This window comes from Simochromis diagramma, unplaced genomic scaffold (assembly GCF_900408965.1).
Source record: "Simochromis diagramma unplaced genomic scaffold, fSimDia1.1 OVJJ01000582.1, whole genome shotgun sequence".
NCBI lineage: Eukaryota > Metazoa > Chordata > Actinopteri > Cichliformes > Cichlidae > Simochromis > Simochromis diagramma.
In genome coordinates, this window is record NW_024387397.1 from 23,480 (window position 1) to 40,663 (window position 17,184).

The 17,184-nt window shown below is 41.1% G+C and overlaps 1 protein-coding gene across 1 annotated transcript; it reads left to right on the forward strand.

Moving 5' to 3' along the window:
* Positions 1–14,360: 14,360 nt before the first annotated feature.
* On the forward strand, positions 14,361–15,235 carry LOC120720393 (calcineurin B homologous protein 1-like). The gene has a single exon (XM_040010063.1). The coding sequence runs from the start codon at positions 14,670–14,672 to the stop codon at positions 15,210–15,212; it is 543 nt and encodes a 180-aa protein (XP_039865997.1). The 5' UTR covers positions 14,361–14,669; the 3' UTR covers positions 15,213–15,235.
* Positions 15,236–17,184: the final 1,949 nt, after the last annotated feature.

Below are 17,184 nucleotides of genomic sequence, written 5' to 3' on the forward strand. Positions count from 1 at the left end.
GTATAAGTGGAGTAGTTCAGAAAGATAACTGGGCGCTAAATTATTCAGAATTTTAAAAGTGAACAAAAGAATCTTAAAATCTATACGATATTTAACAGGGAACCAATGTAATTTGGCTAAAATTGGAGTTATGTGTTCATAGATTCTCGTACCTGTTAAAAGATGCACAGCTGCATTTTGAATTAACTGAAGCCGGTAAAGAGAAGAGTGTTGGAGGCCCGAGTAGAGGGAGTTATAGTAGTCCAATCTGGATGTGATAAATGCGTGGATAAGATTTTCAAGGTCCTTTAACCTCCTAGGACCTGGCGTCCACATATGTGGACATCACATTTTGGGTTATTTAGACTAAAATACTCAATTTTGCTCTACATGGGCCTGATATCCACTTACGAGGACATTATACCCATATGGAAAAGATATATATAAATCTTATAAAGTTTGTATCTGTCTTGTGTGAAACTTGTATGAAAAGCATATAAGTGTGAAAACAGATATAAGATCCCTTGAAAAATTATATAATGAAACTTGTATGTTTTGGATACTTACTAAAACAATGTATGAAAGTAATGCGAAAGTGGCCACTTTCATGAGTAAATCATGTAAGCCTTATATGATTTACTCATGAAAGTGGCCACTTTCATGAGTAATCACATATAAGTTTTTACTATTTCTTTTCCGTATGGGTACTGCTACTGTTCTATCAAAATTTGAAACGAATATTCTCATATGTTCGGGTCTTAGGAGGTTAAAGGAAGGAACGGCTTTGCTTTAGATATCTGACGCAACTGGCAAAAGCTGTTTTTTACCACAGTGGAGACCTGTTTCTCAAGTTTAAAAGAGCCATCCAGGAACACTCCGAGGTTTTTTACAGTGAGCGAGAGATGGCTAGCGAGAGGGCCAAGGGCATCAGCTAACTGGTCTGAGTGTGACTACCAAAGACTACGATTTCAGTCTTATTCTCGTTCAGTGTAAGAAAATTATGTGATAACCAAATTTTAACTTCATGCAAACAGTTGAACAGAGGTTGCAAAGAAGCAGACACATCGGATGTCAAAGGTGAACAGATCTGGATATCATCAGCATAACAGTGAAAGGAGATGTTTTATTTTTAAAAAATGAATCCCAACAGCAACATGTACAAAGAGAAAAAAGCAGGACTGAGCACGGACCCTTGAGGCACATCACAATAAATAGAGGCAGAAGCCTACGAGTGTTGCCCCATAGCAACAGAGAACGTATTGTAGTCCCAGGGTAACTGAGGGAGGATTCATGGTCACCCGATTCAGTCCTAGCTATATGCATTAGCAAAAAAGAAACTTTGAAACTTAATCTTAAACGTAGAGATATTTTCTGTCTCCTGAATTTAAACTGGGAGCTGGACCCACAAATCATAAAAGAGACACACTAACTCACACACACCAGAAAGTGCCAAGAGTTGTACAAGGTAATTATATCTGATTTAGTTTTGCGTTTCTTTATAATGCTTTCCTAAATACAAATAAGACACTTTATGAGGGCACCTGAGCCTTGTAGACACAACAAATATTGAACAAACCTCGTTCCTGTTGTTGACAAAACATGAAATATATAGAAAAATATATCTTGATGCATTCTCAATTATCCAGGAAAGTAAATCTCCAAAAGCTGATTCTGTTCATCTGAACGTAGCGTTTTGTAGGAGAAACGTTTCGTCACTCATCCAACTTAAAGTAACCCAACAAAGTAACTTCTTCAGTCTCAGCTGACTGCAGGTTTCCCCAACTTTATAAACAGTAAATTTGCATAATGACTGAAACCAGCCCACCGAGGGAACAATGCGCTGGGAGGAACCACCCGTTGGTAGGCAGCTCTGAACACCACATCCAGAACACCCTGGATTTTGTTGAGAAGGTGAGAGATGTCATTATGGAGGCAGATGAAACCATGGTCTCGTACGACGTTACATCTCTCTTCACTTGCATCCCGGTCACAGAAGCATTGGAGGTACTACTTCACATACAAGGGTCAGTTCTACAGGCAGAAACATAGGTGTGCCATGGGCTCCCCAGTTTCACCCATCGTGGCCAATTTGTACATGGAAGAAGTGGAAAAGATGGCTTTGCTATCCTACCCTGGAACACCACCAAGCCATTGGTTCAGATATGTGGATGACACCTGGGTGAAAATCAAATCTCAGGACGTACTACATTTCATGGATCACATTAACTCGGTGGACTGACACATCAAATTCACCAGGGAGGATATGAAAAGGGGCAGGTTAGCCTTCTTAGACTGTGAGATTTCCATTAGTAATGGGAGACATCTAAAAGCTGACGTGTACCATAAACCTACACATACGGATCAGTATTTAAGGTTTGACTCTCATCATCCACTGGAGTACAAACTGGGTGTTATTAGGACGCTACAACACAGAGCGAACACCATCCCCACAGACACAGCGGCCAGGGAGGCAGAAGAACGGCACATCAAGAAAGCCCTGAGTAAATGTGGTTATCCCAGCTGGACTTCTGTCAAAGCGGGAAAGGCATCTAAAGAAAGCTCCAGCTAATCCAGGAGAGAAGGACAACCACTGCCCAAGCAAAAACCTGTAGTGATCCCATATGTGTCAAGAGTATCAGAGCAGTTGAGACACATTTTTTCTAAACACCAGGTCTCTGTGGCTTTTAAAGCCCAAAACACACTGCGCCAAAAATTGGTCCACCCCAAGGATCGGGTCCCCCGACACAAACAGAGTAACATAGTGTACGCTGTTAAGTGCCAGGAGGATTGCCAGGATTTATACATCGGGGAAACCAAACAACCTCTGGCGAAGCGGATGGCACAACACAGAAGAGCTACCTCGTCAGGCCAGGACTCTGCAGTCTATTTACACCTACAGACCAGTGGACACTCTTTCAAGGATGAGGATGTACACGTCCTGGACAGAGAGGAACGCTGGTTTGAGCGTGGAGTCAAGGAGGCCATTTACGTGAAAAGGGAAAGACCATCTCTGAATCGAGGAGGGGGCCTAAGGGTACATCTTTCGCCATCTTACAATGCTGTGATAGCAGCCATTCCCCAACTCTCCGTGAATGGTAGTCATGGCCATTGATCAGTGGTCTTTGATCAATGGGTTTTGGTCAGTGGTTGTTGATCAACGGTCATGAGAATTTGCATAATTATGATTAAGGAACTGACCTCCCAGCCCATTGTTCCCTCGGTGGGCTGGTTTCAGTCATTATGCAAATGTACTGTTTATAAGATTTGGAGAACCCTGCAGTCAGCTGAGACTGAAGAAGTCACTTGGATGAGTGACGAAACGTTTCTCCCACAAAACGCTACGTTCAGATGAACAGAATCAACTTTTGGAGATAGAAAAATATAGTTTTTCATATAAACTTGATTATTGTCTGTAGTAGGGCTGCCACAAACGATTATTTTCATAGTCGACTAGTCATCAATTATTTTTGCGATTAGTCGACTAATCAGATCATGTATCCATTGGACATAAAACATACGGCTTATTGCACCAGCATTCATCTGCTCTTATATAACTATAATTAGCTTACTGCTTGAAGTGTTTAAAGTATGTGCTAACTAAAAATAAAGACAAGATAATAGATTAGACTTTTAATGAAATTTGAAAATTGTCTCAGTGGTTTAATAAATTAAGTTGTCTGCTCTTTGCTCCCTAAAATTTAACAGGACATTGGAGTAAATTCTCGACCATCTCAAACTTCTGTTTAATCAGTTTTCTGTTTGACGTTTATTCAGATGTGTAAAATCTATAACTTTAATCTCAGCCAAACCGAATTACTCCGGAACAAATAAAACACTGAAAAAAGCCAAACAATAACATTTTTAGGTTATCTAAGTGACTTATATATCATGTTTAACCTGAGTAGCAAAACGATGTGCCGGGTGTTCGCTGTTCTCCACGGATCTAGTGAGCCTTACCCCGGCTAGCTATCAAGCTGGTGGGTAACAGACGTCTCCGAAAACGTCGGTGCACTTTTGCAAATATGTGGTGTCTTGATAAACTGAGCAGATGTTTGAGGTCTCGCAAAACAAACTCGGGATCTCGCAAAAGTTTTGCAAGATCCCGAGATAGTTTTGCGAGATCTCGCAAAAGTCCGTCTTAATTTTTTTTTCTCCCATGTCCCCTGCGGGGCTCCGTACTCTCGCACTTTTTTTCGAAGAAGGGGGAGGGGCGGTAGTAGTAGTAGGCGCACTCAGTAGCACAGGAACAGAGCTCAATTTTTTTTTAGGTGTTGTTGGTCAATATTCCAAAATACAAACAAAGGCTGAAACAGGAAGTTCCGGTTCAGAGGAAGGTCGCGCGCTGGACGGATCAATCGGTGGCCGCGTTACAGGACGCACTCGATGACGCAGACTGGGGCATGTTCAGAAACAGCTCCGATGATGATGTCAACGTGTTTACGGAAGCGGTTGTGGGATTCATCGGGAAACAAGCGGATGATACCGTGGAGACAAAGACTATCACAACGTTTCCCAACCAGAAGCCGTGGGTGGATAAAACCATCCGCGACGCTCTGAGATCCCGCACCGCTGCCTACAACACGGGACTCACGACGGGGGACATGGACCCGTACAAAGCCGCGTCATATAACGTGCGGAGGGCGGTGAAAGAGGCGAAGCAGCGCTACGGGAGGAAACTAGAGTCACAACTCCAACAGAGTGACTCTAGGAGCCTGTGGTGGGGACTAAGGACAATAACGGACTATAAAGCACCAACAACCGGTATGACGAACGCGGCCGTGACTCTGGCAGGCGAGCTGAACACTATCTATGCTCGCTTCGAGGCTGCAGCTAAGGACTCCAACAATGCTAGTGCTAGCGGCGCTAACGGCTGCAGACAGGAAGATACTGCCAGCACCGGAAACGTGCTCGTCATCTCCGATCATGAAGTAAGGAGAGCCTTCAAAAGAGTGAACACCAGGAAAGCAGCAGGACCAGACGGCATCCCAGGTCGTATCCTAAGAGACTGCGCATACCAGCTAGCTCCTGTGTTCACTGAGATATTCAACATTTCTTTATCTCAGTCGGTGATCCCCACATGCTTCAAAGAGTCCATCATTGTTCCTGTCCCGAAGAAACCTCACCCTGCTTCTCTCAATGACTATCGCCCTGTAGCCCTCATCTCAGTAGTGATGAAGTGTTTTGAACGCCTGGTCAGAGACTTCATCATTTCTTCACTACCAGACACACTGGACCCACTACAGTTCGCTTACCATCCAAATCGTTCCACAGACGATGCAATCTCTCATCTCCTCCACACATCACTCACTCACTTGGACACTAGAAGGGGGAATTATGTTAAAATGCTCTTCATAGACTACAGCTCTGCATTTAACACCATAATTCCCTCCACACTCACCACCAAGCTGGAGCATCTGGGACTCAGCTCATCTATGTGTCAGTGGATCTCCAACTTCCTAACTGGCAGACCACAGGCAGTAAGGATGGGCGGACATGTCTCAGCCTCCACCACTCTCAGCACTGGAGCCCCCCAGGGGTGTGTTCTGAGCCCCCTGCTGTACTCTTTGTACACATATGACTGTGTGGCCACTACCAGCTCCACCACCATCATCAAGTTTGCTGACGACACCGTCGTGGTGGGCCTGATCTCTGATAACAACGAGACGGCCTACCTGAAGGAGATTAGGAATCTGGAGAACTGGTGCCAGAGGAACAACCTCCTTCTAAACGTCAGTAAGACAAAGGAGCTGATAGTGGACTTCAGCACTAAGCAGGAGAGGAACTACCAGACCCCTGTCACCAACGAGTGCCCAGTGGAGAGAGTGGACAGCTTCAAATACCTCGGAGTTCACATCACGCAGGACCTGTCATGGTCCTGTCACATCAACACCGTGGTGAAAAAGGCCCGTCAGCGTCTCTACCACCTCAGACGCTTGAGAGACTTCCAACTGCCCTCCAAGGTGCTCAGGAACTTTTACTCATGCACCATAGAGAGCATCCTGACGGGAAAACATCTTAACCTGGTTCGGGAACAGCACCATGCAGGACAGACGAGCTCTACAGAGGGTTGTGCGATCAGCTGAGCGCACCATCCGCTCCAAGCTCCCTGACCTGCATTCAATCTACAGCAGGCGGTGCTGGACCAAGGCCAGGAAGATCGTGAAGGACCTCAGCCATCCCAACAACAGACTGTTCTCTCTGTTGAGGTCAGGAAAGCGATTCCGCTCCCTGAAGACCAACACAGAGAGACTGAGGAGGAGCTTCTTCCCGCAGGCGATACGGTCTCTCAATCACACCACCACACAATACTGACCCACACATATGGTTCTTACACACACACTGGACATTCTGGACATTGTTTTCACTTCATCACTTAAATCACTTTAAGCATATTTGCACTGCACAAGACATAATGTGGATTGCACAACACTGGACATTATATTCTTCATTTCCAGTTAATACTTGTGCAGCTGCTGTTATTGTGTATATATTTATTTATATTTCTTCATACATTCTTATATAGTTCTATATTGTGTATTTTGTTGTACAGTTATTTTATTTTCAACTTTAATTTATATATTTTATCTTATTCTTTCCCAGTTAAATTTACCCTTCATTCTAATTTGTGTTGTACAGTTATTTCATTTTCAACTTTAATTTATATATTTTATCTTATTCTTTCCCAGTTAAATTTACCCTTCATTCTAATTTGTGTTGTACGGTTATTTCATTTTCAACTTTAATTTATATATTTTATCTTATTCTTTCCCAGTTAAATTTACCCTTCATTCTAATTTGTGTTGTACAGTTATTTCATTTTTAACCTTAATTTATATTTTATTCCTTCCTAGTTAAATTTACCCTTTTTAATTTTTCATATTTATTTCCTATCTTATTCATAGCCTTTTCCTTTTTTGTTTTCTTTAGGTCACGAGCAGTTGTCCAAGCATTTCACTACATATCGTACTGTGTATGACTGTGTACGTGACAAATAAAATTTGAATTTGAATTGAAATAGTTAAAAGTTGAAATGTGAATAGTTGATTTTTGTATTATATGATTTATTTATTACATTTTATGTGGAATGAATAAATAAAATTATATTTACGGTGGCCCCTACAGACAAAGCACATACAAACTTCAAATCACGTACAAACCCTGAAGCACGTACAAACTCCAAAACACGCAAAAACTCCAAAACACGTAAAAACACGTACAAACCCCGAAGCACGTACAAACTCCAAAACACGTAAAAACTCAGAAGCACATAAAAACTCAAAACACGTACAAAAGACAACAGAAGTGCTAAAGGATGTTAGGGGCAGTGTTGAACTTTTGTTACCTAGCGGCTACACAAGCCAGCAAGTACCAACGACCGTATTTTGTGTGTGGTAATAACAGGTAAATGAACATTTTTTTAAATCTTTTTTTTTATTTGACTATATATGAATTCTTGTGTATAAATACACAAACAATACACATATGCTTTCATGCTTTCAATTGTGTAATTTAAGGGATCTAGGTAGCTCTGTTTTGTAAGAGTTTGTACGTGTTTTGTCTCTAGGGGCCACCGCATATATTTATATATAAACATTTATAAATAAAACCATTTTTTTTTACATTAGTAATTCCTTTTGTGCATAATTTTATATTATTGTTAATAACAAATTAATTAAAGCAACAAAACAACCTGAAGAGCCGGTTCGGAGCCGAAAGAGCCGGTTCTCTAAAAAGAGCCGGAAATCCCATCACTACTGGACACCACCTGCATGAGGTGTTTTAGGCATGTCCTGGAGGTAGGAGGCCCCAGGGCAAACTGAGGGCTCGGTGGAGAGATTACATTTCACAGTTGGCTTGGAAATAATTCAGTTTTCCCCCAGATGAGCTGGAAGAGGTGGCTGGCAAAAGGGAGGTCTAAGTTTCTCTCCTTAGATTGACCAAACCCATGACCTTGAACCTGGATATATAGGACAGGGAGGATAAATAAAAGGATGTTACATTAAACCTGTGGTTCCCAAACCTTTTTTATTTATTTTTTTGCTAGGCCCCTGTTTGTTTTACAAGAAAATCTTCGCAGCCCCCCGGCACAAACACATCCTCAAACCACACACAGCCATTTATTGTTTTCAAACTCCACTGCAGTTTCTTTCACACCTCAAACCTTTAAAAAACCAAAAGCAAACAAATAAAAGTAAACTACAATAAATTACAGGTTGGAACAAAATAAACTAATACCATCTTTATTTTAAGCGTAGTTGTTTCTTTCCCCCTTTGTAAGAATAATTTTTCAAAACATGCCTCTGTGCAAAGTGGGTTTAAAAACATAAAACGTGATTTGGACAGGGGAAATGGGTTTTGGTTTAGACACAAATACATATGATTTAAAAAAAATCTTCTTGTGATCACACATACTTCTTTTTGTGCCTCTAAAACATCCTTGTTTGTCTTTCCAGAACAGACATATGATGTCGTAACTGTCGGAGCACCGGCCTCTCACTGCCAGGGTTTCTAAAAATGGCCTTCTGAGGAAGCTCATCCAGAAGTTTGAGGAAGCAAAGAAACAGTAAGTTGAGAGTAAAGTCGGGCGTCACATTAGGGCTGGGCGATATGGCCTAAAATCCATATCGCGGTATAATTTGAAGCACGTGCGGTAACGATATATATCGCGAAATATTCTTTTCTTCTGTATAACATATTTTCCACACTATATGGCACACTTAAATAATTTTCTCAAAAATCGAAAGTGTGCCTATGTATGAATTCTGGTTGTGCTTACTGACCTCAAACCGATTTTGGCCTGCAGAAATCTGTTAAAAACTGTTTTAGTACTACTTTCGTAAGCTGCACTGCTTGATGGATTGTCAGAGCATTACGGCTGCTGTAGTGAGGAGCTTCTTAAATGTTGGTTTAGTGTAAGCTCAGCTTTTTAACTAATGTAAGAAGTGTTATAACTGACTCGTTTTTAATACCTAAATCTGGCCTCAGTGCACAAACCTAAATGAATCGGTACATATGAAAGCTATACTAGCTATAGTTTTCAACTGCAGGCACAATCTATGTAAGATTCTGGTTACCTTATTTGGTAAGGAATGTTCACTTCCTGCCCTTTGTGGGCTCACCATGTAAATGGTGGACTGTTAAAGAGGTTAAGCCATATACGAGGTTGAGGGGAGATGACCCTTTTATGACTAGAGATGCGGTTAAAACGTTTGTAAGCAGGAAGTCACGTATACAGACACACATACACTCTCTCTCACTCACACACACACACACACAGTGCCTTAGCTTTTACCACACAACATATGAGGTTTACAATGGGCGGTTGTGTAACTGTTTTCATTCAATAAAAGGCTGGAGTTGGAGTTGTCTGAGTTTGGGTGTAGAGCTTGCAACTCTGAGAATCCGACCAGGCTTCCCCTGCACAAGTAAAAACCAATCGAGCTCTGATTGTCTTACTTTGTTCTGAGTCAGCGAGGGCTGAAACCTAACTGTGTGTTTAAGGTGTTTTAATGCAGCGGTCCCCAACCGCCGGGCCACGGACCGTCGTTTGGTCGCGAGATGAGGCTCGGGTGTGAAATGTATGGTTTTCAGAGTTTGTATCGTTTTTTATCGTTATTTTGTTATCGTTTTTATCGTTAACTCTGTTTTCCTGGGTCTTTCACGTTTGTTATGAATAAATCTTCTTTTTTTCGGTACCGGTACTAGTTTTATTTTGTTGTATTTATCTGTGACACCTTAAAGGCCGGTCCGTGAAAATATCGTCGGGCATAAACCGGTCCGTGGCGCAAAAAAGGTTGGGGACCGCTGTTTTAATGTATATAGAAGAGACTGAAGTTTATATGTTATGGAGTTATTTATAGGACTTGTTCCAAATCTGAATATGTCTATGATGTGTTATATCAGCCCGTTCTCACTCCCGAGGCGTAACATGTCGACGTTTTGTCACGTCCCGCGGCGTTCCTGAGGAACGCGAAAGGAGACCTTCGGCGTTCTTATGGTATGCGGCGGGCTATGGCTGGAATCCAGTGCAATGACGCTCCCACGGTAATAGACGTTCCAGCCCTGTATTCCAGCCCTAAACCTAACCTTATCCCTAGTCCTGACCATAACCTTATTCCTGACCGTAACCAGGACTTTAATGATGTTAAATAGCGTGTTTCTAAGCGATTTGAAGAAAAAGAGCAAACATGTGTAGATTCAGTCCAGACGGTTCTCATATTTCCTCTTTTTTCCGAGGTCGTCATTTAGGAACGTGGTGGGTAGCCGAAAACGTAATATGGTGACGATTTGTCACCTAGCGTAAAATGTTACGCTTTGGGAGTGAGAACGTGTTGGTTATATTGTAGTGGTTTTCTTATGGGGAGGGTTATGTTTTCCTTTGGTTTGCTGACCCCCAGACTTGGTCTATTCCAGATGCTCACCTGAATCAGGTAGAGTATAACAGGAAGCCATTTGCTTTTCAGAAGGGTTGGATTCTTTGCTGTATCACCATGTGTTCTCATTAATAAAGTACATTTTACTCCAGTCTCGTGCTATTTTAGTGGAAGTGACCCATGACCGTCGGCCAAAACTGACAATATGACTATTAAAAGTCTGAGTAATACTGTAATTTTCTGCTGCTCATTCCTGTGCAATATCCCATCTGACCTCCCGTCATATTTCTTTTCAAGATTTTCTTATTTAATCACTAGTGTACATATATTTATATTTATAGATACATATATATTTAGTCATCTTTTCTCTTTTACCACGTCTCTCTAATATTTTGCTCTTTACTATTTTTCTATTTTTTATTTTATTTTATTAGATTTTATTATATTTTCTTCTACTGTACCATGCTGCTGAGTGACTGCTGCTCGTCAAACACATTTCATTGCAATGTTGACCCTGTGCTAACTTGCATATGACAAATAAAACTGAAAACTGATAAAACTGAAAACAGTAAAGGCAAAGGGAACACATCAAGTAAGGATTTCACACTCCCACTCACAATGGCACTTTCAAAGCATAAAGCCAAATATTTCAAAATTTCATTTTGAGGCATTTTAAAAATGAATGTGTTTGAGTTTCATTGCTCCAAAGCAATGTTTTCATATAAGCAAGATAACAACCAGTTTGCAACCATGTAAGTACAGTCCTCTATTGTGAACAGACGTGTTGGCAATCTGTCTGCGTTTATAAATTAGACAACAGTTATTTGCAGATCTTCATCAATCTGCCTGAGAGTGATTGCAGTCGGTCTGAGTTGGACTGCAACTGTTTTGAGTCAGGTTGCCTCCAAGGAGGCAGTTTATTATTTTCCTTTCCTAGTTGGAGAGATGGCTGTTGTTTTGTTTTTACTGTAGTGTGCTGGGCCATTAATGGCTCAGGGGCTGCAGCGTATCCGCGCCAACACCTAAGGCCAACGTGGAATCACCGGTCAGACTAACATAAAGAAAAAATCTTAAATTACACATTTGTATTCATTAAGTCACAGACAATGAAAACAAGCAGAAATCAAGATGTAATATTTTTATAATTTTATTGATGTTAAATTAAAGTTCCAGCTTAGTTATGTCGTCAGTGCAAGTCACTTCAATCTGTATAGCACCAAAGGAAACAATGGTGTTTTCAAGGTGCTTCACACTGTAAGGTAACAACTTACAGTATTAAAAAGAAAACCCCAAAAGAACAAACCCCTCTGAGCAAGCACGAGGCGACAGTGGGAAGGAAAAACTCCCTTTTAAGAGGAAGAAACCTTCGACAGAACCAGGCTCAGGGCGGGGTGGCCATCTGCCACGACCATTCCTGGGGATTTCAAAAATGACTTGATCTGATCTAAATGTAAAACTAGCTAATTTAAAGCGTCCAGTGAGTTTTAGAAAATATTTTGCTGTTGATATCACGATGTCACTATAAAGTAGAAACTTTGTTTCTTCCCTTACACCTCCCAAAAAATGCACGCACCGATGAGAAGCACTTAGATATGCAACTTGGTTCTGTGAATATCTTTCTTTTGAAAGTTTTAACAATATCTTCATCAAGATCTTGGAAGTTTAATTGCCAGAATGTCACAATAACCGCTGCATGCTTCCATCTTTTACAGAGGGATTTGAAAACCCTCTCGCTGAGTTTCTTGAACTTCTCTGGGGGGATTTTGTCGTATCCGGCCCTGATTTCAGTCCAGATTTTCATGGTAAGCCGGTTGGAGATAGCTTCAGCACTTTCAATGCTGAAGACTGTGCCTGAATTTTTTGCAACCTGGGAAATCAGTCCTTTCACAAAGATTTCCACTGAAAGTCTGCATCTTTCTTTCTTTTCATATGATTCCAGTCTATCAGTAACTGTTACTGCCAACAGGTGTTCTTGGAATACTGAAGTAGTTATGATATTAAATATTGGTTGTTCCATTAAATTCATTGAATCCTCCTCCCCACTCCTCCCCATTTCCAATGATATTAGTGACAATTTATGTAATTTGTCACAAATATCAGTGAAAATGACATTAGCAATGCAGTCAAAATAATTCTGCACTTTTCGGTCTAAATGCAAATCCATCCCCTTGAATTTGTCCAAGAGTAGATCCAACAAACGTTTTTGGTGAGAATGAGGGCACTTTAAAAGTTTACCAAGCTTTGAAAGCACAGCCTGAATTAATGTCTCTAACCATCTTTCAAAGTCTAAGGTTTTTTCAGGTGGCTCACAGTCTACAGAAGATCTGTGATTCTGTATCTTTTTATATGACTCCGTTTGACTTATGTTTGTTAACGGTGGGATGCTGGCTTCATGTTCAACACAGGATTTCTGCTGCTGGGGATCTGGAATTGGATTGTTTTCTGCTTTTGCAGCACTGTGTTGGTCAGCATTTTGACAGCGTTCTTCTGTGTTAGCTGTTTCTTGGCTGTTAGCATCTATATTCTGTGCTGTATCAAACTCCTGCTCAGCAGAATCGTCCAAAAATTTCACACGTGACGAAAACGTTTTGCCAGTGGTGGTGTGGACAGAACAGTTTTCATGTACAGGGGAGTTCTGGGAAGACCTCAGTGGTGATACTGCTACTGACTGTTCACACAGGTCCATTACGTCCTCTACAAAACCTACAAGCCGCTTAGCGGTGAAGCAATCCGGATAGCCTGAGGTAAGCTCTTCCCACTGGTTGCTCGAAAAACTACTGAACAAGTTATTCAAGAGGGATACCAAAGCATGCACTGTAGAATTATCCTGAACTGTTTTATCATTTGTCATTGTGTTACAGTTTGAGCTTGCCATTTCACTTTTTTGTTTTTTATGTCTAAAATGTTGTTTTGTGTTAAACTCCGTGTTTGAACGTTTAAAGCGCTGCTGTCCCGCTGTGTGAATGCGTTTCAACTGAACAGCCAGGTCTATATATAAGGTCGGTTTAAGGTTTCTTTGTAACGTCAGGTGACGTTACAAAGAAACGTCACCAGTCAAAGGATGACACTCAGATTTCTGGACTCACGAGTTCATAGAACATTAATGTTATGAAACATTGAGATAAGTCTTAAAACTACATTGTATACTTATTATTTATTTACTTTAATCAGATTTGACTGGTATTTTTAAACATTAAGTTTTTGTTCCTTCAACTATTGTATTTAAGCTTATGACTCACTCACAGTATGTTTATATAACTGTCTAAAAAACGGTGAGGATGTGGCCGCAGTGGCTGAGAAGCAAGAACTTTGCTTTTTCTTTTTTTTAATTGGGAAGCATAAATGAACATACCAGAAAACCCTGCACAAAGGAGCCATATTTGTTTTTTGTGTGTGCATAAGATGAAGCTTTAGTATTATTACACATATGATAATGATGTTAGCATGCAACACACAAACTCAAGTGGTGTTGCCAAGATAGTTGCTGACTGGCAAGAAACTTCTAGAAGAAATCTGGTGACAGTCCAAAGCACAAATGAACATGTTTAATACTCGTGCAAGACCCTGTGGGAAGGTGCCAGATTGCTGTATTTTGTGTGAATCAGGAAAAGTGCACGGTGACGACTAAAGCTTATAAAACATCTCTCTCCTTATGTGTGCATATATGAGAAAGAAAATTCTGCCAAAGCAACTTTAGCTTCTTGCAAGCATCAGCACACAAAGGATGCTAACACAAAGCTAGCCAAGAACCAAGAGTGATTCTAAAGTTAGCAAACAAGCTAACTAACCAAGCTAAAAAGGCTGCTATGTTCGGTTAAAAGGAACGCAGCTGGTGTTAAATCTAGAAATTTGCTGTTTATCTTCCTGCCGATATAACGCAGTTGTAAGTCTGTCTGCTGCTACTGCTTTTCTCCGGCACACAGCGACGTTTTCACGTTACCAAGGGAGAAGGGTCCCTTGGTATTGACTTTACATGTAAGCCTGACGCTCTGCCCGCCTCTATCGCGTTCGGTGTGAACACACCGTTAGTATGGAAGCTTCCTTCCACCCGAAATGTTTCCTTATCTGTGTCCAGATTTTAATTGTATGAGAGACTACAGGATTTTTAAAGTCATGTTTAGGGATAGGGAGAGCTGAATAGATCATAGCTTCTAATGAGGAGGGGTAGCAGCTTTCATTCTCCATCGTTGTCCAGTCGGCCCCCTTAGTCCGCAACCAAAACGACATGGAACGAACATTACATGACCAATAATACAGACGGAAGCATGGTAACCCCATCGAATCATCTCGATTTTAAACCTCCGTTAACATCTCACCATGGGATCCAGAGCGTCCAGATTACTCAGAGAAGAGGAAATTGAAGAAATTAAGAAGGAAACTGGCTTTTCCCACAGGAAGATCACTCGCCTGTACAGACGTTTCACCAGCCTGGATAAAGGGGAAAACGGCACCCTCAGTCGAGAAGATTTCCAGAGAATCCCCGAGTTGGCCATCAACCCTCTGGGAGATATAATCATCAACGCATTCTTTCCTGAGGGAGAGGACCAGGTAAATTTCCGGGGCTTCATGCGGACCCTGGCTCACTTCAGACCAATCGAAGACAACGAGAAGAACAAGAACCCCTCAGCTACAGAGCCCCTGAACAGCAGGACAAACAAGCTGCTTTTTGCTTTCCGTCTGTATGACCTGGACAGAGATGACAAGATCTCCCGAGATGAGCTCCTGCAGGTCTTGCGGATGATGGTTACAGACTTACAACTGCGTTATATCGGCAGGAAGATAAACAGCAAATTTCTAGATTTAACACCAGCTGCGTTCCTTTTAACCGAACATAGCAGCCTTTTTAGCTTGGTTAGTTAGCTTGTTTGCTAACTTTAAAATCACTCTTGGTTCTTGGCTAGCTTTGTGTTAGCATCCTTTGTGTGCTGATGCTTGCAAGAAGCTAAAGTTGCTTTGGCAGAATTTTCTTTCTCATATATGCACACATAAGGAGAGAGATGTTTTATAAGCTTTAGTCGTCACCGTGCACTTTTCCTGATTCACACAAAATACAGCAATCTGGCACCTTCCCACAGGGTCTTGCACGAGTATTAAACATGTTCATTTGTGCTTTGGACTGTCACCAGATTTCTTCTAGAAGTTTCTTGCCAGTCAGCAACTATCTTGGCAACACCACTTGAGTTTGTGTGTTGCATGCTAACATCATTATCATATGTGTAATAATACTAAAGCTTCATCTTATGCACACACAAAAAACAAATATGGCTCCTTTGTGCAGGGTTTTCTGGTATGTTCATTTATGCTTCCCAATTAAAAAAAAAAAAAAAAAAAAAAAGCAAAGTTCTTGCCTCTCAGCCACTGCGGCCACATCCTCACCGTTTTTTAGACAGTTATATAAACATACTGTGAGTGAGTCATAAGCTTAAATACAATAGTTGAAGGAACAAAAACTTAATGTTTAAAAATACCAGTCAAATCTGATTAAAGTAAATAAATAATAAGTATACAATGTAGTTTTAAGACTTATCTCAATGTTTCATAACATTAATGTTCTATGAACTCGTGAGTCCAGAAATCTGAGTGTCATGAAAAGTATTTATTATTCGTGTATTATTATTTTACAATACAAGGTTGTTTTTTTCCTGATACTTCATGCAAACCACATTTCTCCAGGCCTGTCCTAATCAGCTTACTCAGTATCACTAGATCCAATGCTGCTCCTCCAGCAGAGCACACAAAAGTAGGAGAGACCGGAGATGCCATGGCTTAGTTAGGAGACTGTTTGCTTCAAGGCCACTAGAGGGTGCTGCCATAAAACTACAATAAATGAATTGACCTTTTGACCTGATCACACTCTTTTATGCAAAACCCTGCTGATGTTACACACACACACACACACACAAAGAGATTCTAGGTCTGACCAACCGTCTCCGCCGTGGGCAAAAAGATGACAGTCAATAAAATTCAAAAATTTAATTTATAAACACAATGAATAATAGTTAAAAGTCCAGTGTCCCATTTAAGTACAAAGTAAAAAACACACAGTCCAAGGCCAGAGCTAGCTATGCCACAAAGCCAGTTGCACTCCACACGTTGTTCACTTCAACAGGGGTAGCAATTGTCCTCTGAGACCCACCACCCTGTAAGTAGAAAGCCTGCACAGAGCGACAAAATAAGACAATTCACTATATAATTCACAGCCCATCCATCCCAAACATATCAGATCATTAGAGGTTTTGTCACATTACATACCTGCACTGAGAGACAAAATAACACAGCAGTGTTTGTAATGTGGGCTATAAGTAGACTAGCATATCAGTGCAATCAATTACACCTGCCTCCAATTAGTCCAGCCCTTTTACAGTCATTGACTGGGTGAGAAAACACGAGCAAATCAACCCAAGAGACAAGCAGGAAGACTCTCTGAAGGCTCCTGTGGCTGCACAGGCAGTCTTACAATTACGAGGTTGGAGAGTTGTTGTTTCAAAATGTTCACACTGATTTCACATGCTCATTAACTCACAACCAGCTGACCATATATATTTCTGCTGCTGGGCTGCTGTTTGATGGAGATTTTCTGAATTTATTTTGCTACCATAAGAGCAGACTCCATGCTGAAAGTATGTGCACTGTCACTTGCAATGAGTGGCACTAATGACGCTAAATTTAATTACGGGTCATGGACAGCCTTCATAAATGCTCATATTACTCACCCACACTGAATTCCAGCACAGGTTCATCTGGGTCCTGACTATTTCCTGCAAAGTAACACAAACGTCAAAAGAACATTAAGTCAGAGAAACAACATTTGGAGCTTTTGTACATGATAAAT